The 13,048-nt window shown below is 37.1% G+C and overlaps 1 protein-coding gene across 3 annotated transcripts in view; it reads left to right on the top strand.

Moving 5' to 3' along the window:
- The window catches only part of LOC127871246 (NADH-cytochrome b5 reductase 3-like), a 48,783-nt gene that overhangs the window by 28,016 nt on the left and 7,719 nt on the right, over window positions 1-13,048 (top strand). For all 3 annotated transcript variants that reach the window (XR_008045242.1, XM_052414001.1, XM_052414007.1), the window contains exons 3-6: window positions 4,142-4,214; window positions 4,649-4,755; window positions 5,472-5,601; window positions 8,149-8,318. Coding sequence is in view for 2 of the 3 variants with exons in the window: in XM_052414001.1 (XP_052269961.1) it covers window positions 4,142-4,214; window positions 4,649-4,755; window positions 5,472-5,601; window positions 8,149-8,318 (480 nt within the window). In the remaining variant the exon portion in view is untranslated. The remainder of the gene's footprint in view (window positions 1-4,141; window positions 4,215-4,648; window positions 4,756-5,471; window positions 5,602-8,148; window positions 8,319-13,048) is intronic.

Genomic DNA, 13,048 nt, shown 5'->3' with positions numbered 1-13,048 from the left:
GATGAACTCCCTTTACCCACTGCAAAACTTTAACCAGTATTGCCAGAACCATGGACGAATTATGATTCAAGACCTCTGATACTACAACCATGCTTGAGTGGGATATTATGCCATTGTTATAATACATAACTACTGGATGCAATGTTACTGACTCTTGGTTCCAATACGCACTTTGTATTTCTTCCATTTCCTTAATGCCATAGTTTTCGGCAAAATCCATTTGCACCAATACATGATCTTTCTTTTCAGCAAGACTCATTTTCATTTGCTTGAATGCTTGATACTGTTCAGTTACCTTGCGAGCATGCTCCTTGAATACTTCAAATTCACAAACGGCAGTTTCCATGAACTCTACTTTATTCTGATCTACGTCTAGCAATTTGGTCCTAAATTTTCCATCATCACACTTGACTCGTTTCCATTGCTTGAAACATATTTGCTGTTCTTGGATCGATGTTACCTTATCTCTAAACTCTTGTACAGTTGTTGTTTCCGAAAAATTATCTGGACTTGTATTTGTTGATACACCATGTCGCTTCAAACAATTTAGCCGTAAAGCAAAATTCTGATGTTTTGTGCACAAGCATGTAACCCTGGCAGCAAAATTCACCAAAGTGACATGTTTTGGCCTTGCCCGACAAAACGTGGCGAAACTTATTTTCTGATTCGGAAATTCTGCTTTGAATTTTATGAATATGTTTCTAAGATAGTCATTCAAAACAAACTTTTGGACTCTCTCTTTCTTTTCGTTTTTAATTGAATCGGCTTTACCAGGTAATTGTCTTGAATTATCCTCTCTTTCAAGGAATTCTCTTACTGCTGTGTATATCTTTTTGTGTGACTTCTGTGTCGTAGAGCTGTGATTCATATATTGCTTAGACCTCACACGGACTCCAACAAGTCTTGCTGCATATTGTGTTAGCCTATACTTTCTCAGAATAGAACCAGCAATAATTCTTTTGATGATTTCACCCCCTTTTCGATTTCCCGAGGCTATTCTCTGTTTCATTTCATTTGTTATGCAATGTCCAAAGACAAGTTTCTTCCTAATTGTTTCATGTTGATTAGGCTCTAATCCTGCTTCTTTCATTTCTTTTTCAGCTGTTGATCTTGGGGTTGTTGGTGTTTTCGGTCCTTTTCCTTTTGTTTTCAGCTTCATCCGTGACACGGCTTGCCGCAATGATTGGTTCTTTCTTCGCAAATTCTTGATAACCCTGGCAAAGTAAACGATTTTCTGTTTCTTTTTCTTCTCTGATGTGCTCTTTTGCTTTCTTTGGAATTTCATTTTTACAACTAACGTTGAATCAGAACTTGTAACTTCTGCCATTTGTATATCATTTCCGGAAGTACTCGGGCGTGGCTCTTCTGATAAAACATTACCAGTGTTTGTATTGCGTATTATTTCATTGGCATGATCAAACTTCTTGCTTGCACGATATACTGCCTGTTTTACTCGCAGTTTTTCTCTCCTCTTTGCCGCCTCTCGTTTACTTAGCTTGCTCACGTTCGTATAATATTTTTTTGTCCTTTTACTCTCCTTTTCCAGCCATTGAGAACCTCCTTCCGCTTTCTTCCTCTCTCTATATTCTTTCTGTCGCTGCGCGTGTGACTTGGCCATCTGCAAAATGTAAAAACACTTATTGTTAGTATTGTTTTTGTAGGTTCTTACCTTACACTTATGGATATTTGTTCAAATGTCATCAAACATGGCAATAACAATATTGCACACGTACGGACATTTATTCAAATGTTATCAATCATGGCAATAACATTTTTGCATACTAAAATGTTTTAATGTAAAGTCGCTCCCTATACGTCTGTGTAATATTCAACTTAAGATATCAGTCCCTAATTATACTGCTTAATTCACATAAGCAATCTTTACGAATATATGTGACAAACATTTATTATGTGTCTGGAGATATATAGAATTACATGCACAGCGTTTTATGAACACGGAGAATTTAATTGGACATAAACATAATTATTTGACATTCATATAGAGGTTACTGCCAGATTCTGTATTTTACGTGACTAAATATCTACTAAATATCTAAATGTAGAATATGCATTGAATGATAAATGTATACCTAAAACCGTATGCATCTTCTATCGCAGATGTTTAGTAAATGTGATATCTTCTGAAAAATCCCCATATTTGAGACACAGACAACATCGAAATAATATTAAAAAATGTGCTGTAGACATGCCATCCCTAAATTATTTTAGAGCTGTTATATTTCTTAAATTTAAATCGAATTAATGTTTTCCATTTCTTGGATAATTACAAGGCAATGAAAAACAAATATTCATATTGAAAAATACCAATCTAACATACTAACGTCCTCATGAGTTAATTACCCCGTTTGCCACGATGAATTTTACGTGACAACAATGTGTTGTTTACGTGACAATAGTTAGCGTGAAGAATTTTCATACTTTGCTAGAAATCATTGCATATACATAAAAAATCAATATATCTTAAACCATCGACAAGTTAAAATAAAGTACTATAAGTAAGATTTTCCAGCAATCGCCTAAATTATACGATCAATCAAATATCAGTCAAAAAACTTACCTTGAATAATCATAGATTCTCACAGTTCCACACAAACGAATCCTTAAGAAATGGCGATTTTCTCAAACAGATGACGTCAGCAAAGTGTCTATGACGTATTTATAATGACAGGGTTACTTATATCGCTGTAGTTTTTATCTAAACCCTGTAAAGATTAAAATGCGTCACGTAAAGTTACAGTCACGTAAAATGTTTTTCATCCGTGCAATTGAAATGTGCAGGCCAATCATGATAGTCGACTAAAAATCTTTTCATTTCTCGAGCATAGATACAAGACTAACATTTCAGTGTTATATTAGATGACAGAAAACGAACAGAAGTAAAGCTGCGCTCGTCACGTAAGGCTTCAGTGAAAAACGCAGACACTTTAAAAGAAATGAAAACAAGTACAATTTTTTTTATTATTATTTCACTCTGTATGGAATACATTTATCAACGTTATGCAATAGGATACTGTATTATATATAATAAATGTTCTTTCATTTTGTGCTGAATGGTAGATACTGTGAGTGTTCAAAGTCGAATGTCACATAAAATACAGTGACCTTGGTACAAAATTAAATCATAAAAAACGAATGTTTGCAAGTGAACGGATAACTTTATATGATGTTTTTTATATTATCTCAAGACTACAGAGTTTAAATAAATACCATACATGATAAAAGCAAACAAATTCAACTAGAATATCTCCATATAAATGAATGTGAATGGAGTTGTGACATGCGTTTTTGGCGTGGGGTGCGCGTTTTGAAATAATTTTTTTTAGTCAAAACACTTCGATTGAAGCTTTATTATGTTTTATTTCCTTAAAATAAAAGTTTCCCGGCCCTAGAATTATTAAACTGACATATTTCACTTCTTTTAAAGGTCACACAAGTTTGCAATTACCTTGTGACATGCTTTTGGTCGTTAATTTGAGAATGAGTGTAGATTTCAATGAGGAAAATTGCCTCGCACAAGAGTCATAACTCTACACTTTCTTAAATAAGAGTTATAGCCCTTTGTTGTTTGTGTATGATGTAAATGGTCAGGGCTATATCTCAGATACGCTCCATGATTTCATCATGAAAATTTATGGGTGTATAGTTATAAATGAGGAGAATTGCAATTCATACAAACAATTACCCTGCACTTAATCCTTTTTAAAAATTATGCTGTTTATCAAGGGATTTGGTGCATCAATAACAACAATCATTTTGTGTGGAATATTAATTGAATGAATTTGCTTGTTTCATTTGTATGTAGCTGTAATGCCTTATGAAACTAATTAATTAAGAGTTGAGAATATCTAGCATGTTAATTGCTTATACTTGTGGGGTCATTTAAAAGAAATTTGTTAAATTTAGATTGGAAGATTTTAATAATCTTTGAAAATCTATAAGTTGAACACTTCTAGTTAAGAGGTTAGCTTGGCAATTTCTACTATATTTTCGCAAGAAATATATGCTGAAAACTTGTCATAATGAGCAGTAGTTTGAGAAAAATGTTTTTTCTTTGAACATTTAAAATAATATTTCGTTATGATAATTTTACAGCTAAATTTGTAATGCTGATATTTTTCAGGAGGTTAGTCATGATACAAGAAGGTTCAGATTTGCTCTCCCCTCCATGGATCACATCTTGGGCCTCCCGGTTGGTAAGTCAGAGAATGGGAGAAAACTTCTGTACCTTTGTACCAGAGTTATACAGTTAATGTTTTCTGTACATTTATGTTGTTGTAAATAAATGCATCAAAGAAGAGTGCATGGATATAAGTTCTACAAGTATTTTCTGACATTTTAAGTAACATTTTTTAATAAAAATATTTTAATATGTGTGATATAGGTAACATAACATTGACATGAAGAAAGCGATGACGAAATTGAGTTGCTTGTTATCAATTTCTTTGTAAATGTATTTAAACATAGACTCAGTATTTCTTTGTTTACTAGTATATAAAAACATAAGAGTCTAAATTACTGTCCTTACATTATTTTTGTTCTACCGTTTATTTATTTCCTGATGCTCTCATTTCTGTGCCTTTGTTGAACACTGATGAAACTATTTTTATACTATTTGTGTTGGTCTTAGGTCAGCACATCTACCTATCTGCCAAGGTGGATGGTCAGTTGGTGATACGTCCATACACACCTGTGTCCAGTGATGATGATAAAGGCTTCATGGACCTTGTAATAAAGGTAAAGTGTTCATTTCATACACTATACTTTCATGATTGATCCTTGAAATACATTTTACACTGGATGTATATTTTACACTTAAATTTTATTTGAGGCTTAAAGTAGGCTTTGAAAAAACATACACAATTTGAGTGTGAATTTAAAAATTTATGCATACAAATTGGTGTGTAGGTACATGCAATGCATGTATTTCTTTATGTTAATATAATATTAATCTTTGTTTTCAAAATTTGATTCTTAAGCTTGAAAAAATTTGCAACAGCAAAAACTAGGACAAATCCTCACAATTTATACATGATTTTCCTATTCATCAATATAGACAATACATTTGTATTAACAAATCTGTTTTTATTTTCAAAGTAATGTAATCATGTTTCAGTATCTCATACAATGTAGTCAAATTTCATTGTAAGAAGGATTATCAGGCTGTACTTCTTGTCTTAGATCAAAACAGCCGTTCATTAACCCTTTACCCCTTAAATACATATTTTTACACATTAAAAATAGAAAGTAACATTTAAGACTGTTCTTACTAAATTCAAGTTTTAAAGGTTTCATTTCCAACCCTTAGATACTGACAAGCAGCAAACAGCATAAAACCTGAACAGACTGAGAGTTACTGGCAGGCTGTTCTGGTTTTATGCTGTTTGCACATTTTCACTTTGCTTCTGAGTGAGAAAGGGTTAAGAGATGTCATATCCTGTTTTGAAATACAGGTTTACTTCAAAAACGTGCATGAGAAGTTCCCGGATGGTGGTAAGATGTCTCAGTACCTGAACGACATGCAGATTGGCGACTACATTGATGTCAGAGGACCCAGTGGCCTCCTGCAGTATGAGGGCAAAGGTAGAAAACTGATCTCCTAGTCGCCAACCTCCTCTGACGGAAATAAGCAGTCCATTAATAATAATATGTTAAAGTGAGAGCGTGGTCTAGTGGTAGGATGCTGGTGTAGGAATCAGAAGGTCCCTGGTTCGAATCCAACACAGACTACAGAATTTCTGACCAAAAATATATAAAAAAATCTCACACTTGCTTTTCTCCACCCAGGTGGCTGCATATTGGATTTTTTAAGAAATGGGAATTTTTAGGTCCCATTTGGGAAAAATTTATACCTTTTTTATACGCCCGTTTTAAAAAAACGGGACGTATTATAGTTTCACCTTGGCGGCGGGTGAGCGGGCGGCGTCCACAGCAGTTTCTGCTCTCTAATTCAAATAGTTTTCATCCGATCGTTACCAAACTTGGTCAGAAGTTTTATCTAGACAATATCTAGGTTAAGTTCGAATATGGGTTATGCCGGGTCAAAAACTAGGTCACAGGGTCACTTAGTGCATTTCAAGCATTTAGCATGGTTTCCGCTCTCTAATTGAAGTAGTTTTTTTCCGATCTTCACCAAACTTGATCAGAAGTTGTATCTGGACAATATCTAGGTCAAGTTCGAATATGGGTCATGCTGGGTCAAAAACTAGGTCACGGGGTCACTTAGTGTATTTCAAGCAGTTAGCATGGTGTCAGCTCTCTAATTGAAGTAGTTTTCATCCAATCTTCACCAAATTTGGTCAGAAGTTGTGTCTAGACAATATCTAGGTCAAGTCCAAATATGGGTCATGCTGGGTCAAAAACTAGATCACGAGGTCACTTAGTGCATTTCAAGCATTTAGCATGGTGTCCGCTCTCTAATTGAAGTAGTTTTCATCTGATCTTCACCAAATTTGGTCAGAAGTTGTGTCTAGATGATATGTAGGTCAAGTTCAAATATGGGTCATGGTAAAGTTATCAAGTTGTCCAAAACCTTCAAACGGGTGTATCTTGTGACAGTTTGGCACTTTTGTTTCCATTGGGAATACGGTAATACTGGACCTGATTTTGAACAAAAAAAAACACTCACTGACTTAACATTCTGCATATAAATATCATATTTCCTCTCTAAACCTTGTACACTAGTACTGAACAATTAACATTCTGTATTTCAATCTCCTATTTCCCATCCATACCACACGAAACCCCGCTTTATCACTCTTAAAGGGAGATTGTACTATTTTGTCAAATATTTATGAATTTATATAAAATGTGTAAAAACTTATTATACATATATTTAAATATAAATTAAAATAAAAGTTAAGAAGAACATGTGTCGAAAAATGCGAAATAAGCCAGATATTTAATTCTGAAATCGAAAATGTCTGTACAGTCAAATTCGCCAGCATGTATATCATGCATGAACGATGTGAATCTAAATTCAATTTTACGGATTTATTTAATTTCCTGCAACAATATCTTTTCATACGACACATGAACACTATCTCCGATCCTAATAAAGAGACAAATGCTTTGGTTATTGTAGGAAAATATGTACGAAATATCTTCGTCACAATCAGCTCAGAGCTCTTATTTGTCATTGCTGCATTTTATGAAATTCGTCTTCAGTGTAAAATTTGTCTTGCCTATTTTGTGTTATTATCTCCCGCCAACGGCGTAGGGATATTGTTTTGGCGTTGTCCTTCCGTCCGCCCATCTTTCCGTCCCTCTTTCCGTCCATCCGGAGCCATATCTTGGAAGTGCTTTGGCGGATTTCATTGAAACTTGGTATGAGTATATATGTAGATAAGGGGATGATGCACACCAAATGGCATTGTAAACCATCTGTTAATAACGGAGTAATAGCCCTTTGTATCTTGAAAAAATACTTTTTTGAATGTCAAATATAACACTTTTGTGTCCAGAGGCATATTGGCGGGGGATATCAATTCAACAAATTTGCTTGTTGCAACATATTTTTATGCCCCCCCAAAAAGTTTTGGGGGGAGCATATAGTCGCCGCTTCGTCTGTCCGCTTGTCCTTCTGTGTGTCCGTCCGTGCACAATTTTTGTCCGGGCTATTTCTCAGCAACTAATGACCGGAATTCAATGAAACTTTACGGGAAGCTTCACTACCAAGAGGAGATGTGCATATTATTAGCGGGTTCTGGTCGGATGATTTTTCACAGAGTTATGGCCCTTTGAAATTTTCCATTAACTGTACATATAGTGCAATTCTTGTCCGGGCTATTTCTCAGCTACTAATGACCAGAATTCAATGAAACTTTATGGGAAGCTCCACTGCCAAGAGGAGATGTGCATATTATCAGCGGGTTCTGGTCAGATGATTTTTCACAGAGTTATGGCCTTTTGAAATTTTATATAAAAAATTCTTGTCCACCCAACTACTGTGCCCTCAAGACGTCCCCTTTTATCTGAATATATGGTGAAATATTGTGACAAAAAAACCTTTGGGGAGCATCACCCATCTCCGACGGTTTCTTGTTATCAATATATTACAATTGAACACACATAAAAATCACATAATCTCCCTTTAACTATTCTAAACTTTACATATTTCCTTCCTACCAGGAGTTTTCAGGATCAAAGCTGACAAGAAGTCCGAGGCACGCACTGTGCATGCCCGGCGGGTAGGCATGATAGCGGGCGGTACGGGTATCACACCCATGCTGCAGATCATCAGACAGGTGCTCAAGGACAGGGAGGACAGGACTGTGCTTCATCTGCTGTTTGCTAATCAGGTCAGGAGAGATTACTTGCGGTCTGCCATTGCTTCATCTGCTGTTTGCTAATCAGGTCAGGAGAGATTACTTGAGGTCTGCCATTGCTTCATCTGCTGTTTGCTAATCAGGTCAGGAGAGATTACTTGAGGTCTGCCATTGCTTCATCTGCTGTTTGCTAATCAGGTCGGGAGAGATTACTTGAGGTCGCCATTGCTTCATCTGATGTTTGCTAATCAGGTCAGGAGAAATTACTTGAGGTCTGCCATTGCTTCATCTGCTGTTTGCTAATCAGGTCAGGAGAGATTATTTGAGGTCTGCCGTTGCTTCATCTGCTGTTTGCTAATCAGGTCAGGAGAGATTACTTGAAGTCCGCCATTGCTTCATCTTCTGTTTGCTAATCAGGTCAGGGGAGATTACTTAGGGGCTGCCATTGCTTCATCTGCTGTTTGCTAATCAGGTCAGGAGAGATTACTTGAGGTCTGCAATTGTTTCATGTGCTGTTTTCTAATTAGGTCAGGAGAGATTACTTGAGGTCTGCCATTGTTTCATCTGCTGTTTGCTAATCAGGTCAGGAGAGATTACTTGATGTCTTCCATTGCTTCATCTACTGTTGCTAATCAGGTCAGGAGAGATTACTTGAGGTCTGCCATTGCTTCATCTGCTGTTTGCTAATCAGGTCTGGAGAGATTACTTGAGGTCTACCATTGCTTCATCTGCTGTTTGCTAATCAGGTCAGGAGAAATTACTTGAGATCTGCCATTGCTTCATCTGCTGTTTTCTAATCAGGTCAGGAGAGATTACTTAGGGTCTGCCATTGCTTCATCTGCTGTTTGCTAATCAGGTCAGGAGAGATTACTTGAGGTCTGCCATTGTTTCATCTGCTGTTTGCTAATCATGTCAGGAGAGATTACTTAAGGTCTGCCATTGTTTCATCTGTTGTTTTCTAATTAGGTCAGGAGAGATTACTTGAGGTCTGCTATTGCTTCATCTGCAGTTTGCTAATCAGGTTAGGTGAGATTACTTGATGTCTGCCATTGCTTCATCTACTGTTTGCTAATTAGGTCAGGAGAGATTACTTGAGGTCTGCCATTGCTTCATCTGCTGTTTGCTAATCAGGTCTGGAGAGATTACTTGAGGTCTTCCATTGCTTCATCTGCTGATTGTTAATCAGGTCAGGAGAGATTACTTGAGGACTGCTATTGCTTCATCTGCTATTTGTTAAGTCAGGAGAGATTACTTGAGGTCTACCATTGCTTCATCTGCTGATTGTAAATCAGGTCAGGAGAGATTACTTGAGGTCTGCTATTGATTCATCTGCTGTTGGTTAATCAGGTCAGGAGAGATTACTTGAGGTCTGCTATTGCTTCATCTGCTGTTGGTTAATCAGGTCAGGAGAGATTACTTGAGGTCTGCTATTGCTTCATCTGCTGTTTGTTAATCAGGTCAGGAGAGATTACTTGAGTTCTGCCATTGCTTCATCTGCTGTTTGCTAATCAGGTTAGGAGAGATTACTTGAGGTTTTCCATTGTTTCATCTGCTGTTTGCTAATCAGGTCAGGAGAGATTACTTGAGGTCTGCCATTGCTTCATCTGCTGTTTGCTTATTAGGTCAGGAGAGATTACTTGAGGTCTGCCATTGTTTCATCTGCTGTTTGCTAATCAGGTCAGGAGAGATTACTAAGGGGCTGCCATTGCTTCATCTGCTGTTTGCTAATCAGGTCAGGAGAGATTACTTGAGGTCTGCCATTGTTTCAACTGCTGTTTGCTAATCAGGTCAGGAGAGATTACTTGAGGTCCGTCATTGCTTCATCTGCTGATTGTAAATCAGGTCAGGGGAGATTACTTGAGGTCTGCTATTGCTTCATCTGCTGTTTGTAAATCAGGTCAGGAGAGATTACTTGAGGTCTGCTATTGCTTCATATGCTGTTGGTTAATCAGGTCAGGAGAGATTACTTGAGGTCTGCCATTGCTTCATCGGCTGTTTGATGATCAGGTCAGGAGAGATTGCTTGAGGTCTTCCATTGCTTCATCTGCTGTTTGTTAATCATGTCAGGAGAGATTACTTGAGGTCTGCTATTGCTTCATCTGCTGTTTGTTAATCAGGTCAGGAGAGATTACTTGAGGTCTGCCATTGCTTCATCTGCTGTTTGCTTATCAGGTTAGGAGAGATTACTTGAGGTCTGCAATTGCTTCATCTGCTGTTTGCTAATTAGGTCAGGAGAGATTACTTGAGGTCGCCATTGCTTCATCTGCTGTTTGCTAATCAGGTTAGGAGAGATTACTTAAGGTTTTCCATTGTTTCATCTGCTGTTTGCTAATCAGGTCAGGAGAGATTACTTGAGGTCTGCCATTGCTTCATCTGCTGTTTGCTTATTAGGTCAGGAGAAATTACTTGAGGTCTGCCATTGCTTCATCTGCTGTTTGCTAATCAGGTCAGGAGAGATTACTAAGGGCCTGCCATTGCTTCATCTGCTGTTTGCTAATCAGGTCAGGAGAGATTACTTGAGGTCTGCCATTGTTTCAACTGCTGTTTGCTAACCATTGTTTCAACTGCTGTTTGCTAATCAGGTCAGGAGAGATTACTTGAGGTCCGTCATTGCTTCATCTGCTGTTTGCTAATCAGGTCGGGAGAGATTACTTGAGGTCGCCATTGCTTCATCTGATGTTTGCTAATCAGGTCAGGAGAAATTACTTGAGGTCTGCCATTGCTTCATCTGCTGTTTGCTAATCAGGTCAGGAGAGATTATTTGAGGTCTGCCATTGCTTCATCTGCTGTTTGCTAATCAGGTCAGGAGAGATTACTTGAAGTCCGCCATTGCTTCATCTTCTGTTTGCTAATCAGGTCAGGGGATTACTTGAGGTCCGCCATTGCTTCATTTGCTGTTTGCTAATCAGGTCAGGGGATTACTTGAGGTCCGCCATTGCTTCATCTGCTGTTTGCTAATCAGGTCAGGAGAGATTACTTGAGGCCTTCCATTGTTTCATCTGCTGTTTGCTAATCAGGTCAGGAGAGATTACTTGAGGCCTTCCATTGTTTCATCTGCTGTTTGCTAATCAGGTCAGGAGAGATTACTTGAGGTCTGCCATTGCTTCATCTGCTGTTTGCTAATCAGGTCAGGAAGGATTACTTGAGGCCTTCCATTGTTTCATCTGCTGTTTGCTAATCAGGTCGGGAGAGATTACTTGAGGTCAGTTATTGCTTCATCTGCTGTTTGCTAATCAGGTCAGGAGAGATTACTTGAGGTCTGCCATTGCTTCATCTGCTGTTTGCTAATCAGGTCAGGAGAGATTACTTGAGGTCCGCTATTTGCGTATTGGGAGACTGTTTCAATAAGTTGTTGTAAGTGATTTTCAACTCCGGAACCAGTTACAATACTTACATCTTAATATTATTGGTTTAAAAACATCATTGTTACTGTGGCTGATTTACAAGTAAATGCTAACATACAAGGTTTGTTGGAAGAGTCTCCAGGTCAGAACAACACTGGTCTCGCCCCTTGCTTATGACTTACAAGTAGTGATTCATTTTGAAATCTACATCAATGAGTCACTGGGACTCGCATATTTTGAAACAATGGGTCCAATCTGAAAACAATGGGTCCCAGATTGTGTCTTTGTAAATTCGTTACATATAATTTTCTTAACATGATACGCCTTTGCCAGGGGCTCTTTTATGCAATTTTACAGCTAAAAACAGGAATAGGTTTATGGAAGTAAAATCTTTATTTGTTTTACTTTTAATAACAAACAGTGAAACATATAACATCTTAAACAGAGAACTTTTAACATCTTTATTAATTTGGACTGACTAGAGTTTTAATAAATCGGATGACTAGTGTTTATAATTTTATGGTCAAAATTAGCTCTATCAAACAGTGTGACAAAAGACAATTTCTCTTTTGGTCAAAAGGTTTACACCTTCAATACAAATTTAGTGTAACAACACTCATACTGTATATAAGGTCTATAGCCTTCTCGCCTTGTTATTTCTCCAAACAGGGAGAGCTTTTACATGAACAGCAGATGTCTGTGTCGTTATATGTACTTACATTCTACGTTACATAGGACGGAATACTGTACGATCTGTATCACTATTATCTATGTACCGTATCCAAATAAAAGATTCTATCTATTTCAAAACTTGCAAATTTTTAATTGTCACTTTCTAAAAAAACAAAAACGCTCAATTAATCCAGAAAAGTATAATAACATTGCTTTACTATATAACTGTCTGCGCTCACAACAGAAAAATGCAAACTGTATTTTTAGCTGTTTATTCTTCACATTTAGACCACATGGTTTACATCGAGGCTGCGTTATCGATAAATATCTTCCCAGCGAGTTTAAATTGTTGAGGATCAATTTTGAAAACCTTTTTGGGTAACATTTTCTTTGTTTACCATCCTGGACAGCCAATTAAATGTCCAACGAATTTTTAATAAAATGCCATAACTGATTGGATAATTGATATATTTCAACCAATCAAAATACGCGTACTACATTGCAAATGTAGTAATGTGACTTCAGTTCTACTTTGTTGACGGTGTTGACATAAGTTTTGCTTATCTCCTCATATCCAACTCGGTATCATGTACAACTTTTGACGATGTTGAAAATCAGAGTTTTTAAACAATGCGTCCCAAGGATGCACATGTTTGAGAATGATGCGTCCCCAGAAAAAAAACGTGCATATGGCACGCGGGACGCACGGCAAAATGAATCACTGAACAAGACCAACAAAACTGCAGT

This window comes from Dreissena polymorpha, chromosome 1 (assembly GCF_020536995.1).
Source record: "Dreissena polymorpha isolate Duluth1 chromosome 1, UMN_Dpol_1.0, whole genome shotgun sequence".
Classification (NCBI taxonomy): domain Eukaryota; kingdom Metazoa; phylum Mollusca; class Bivalvia; order Myida; family Dreissenidae; genus Dreissena; species Dreissena polymorpha.
Note: the sequence above shows the minus strand (reverse complement) of the source record. Positions and strands in the feature narration are given on the sequence as shown.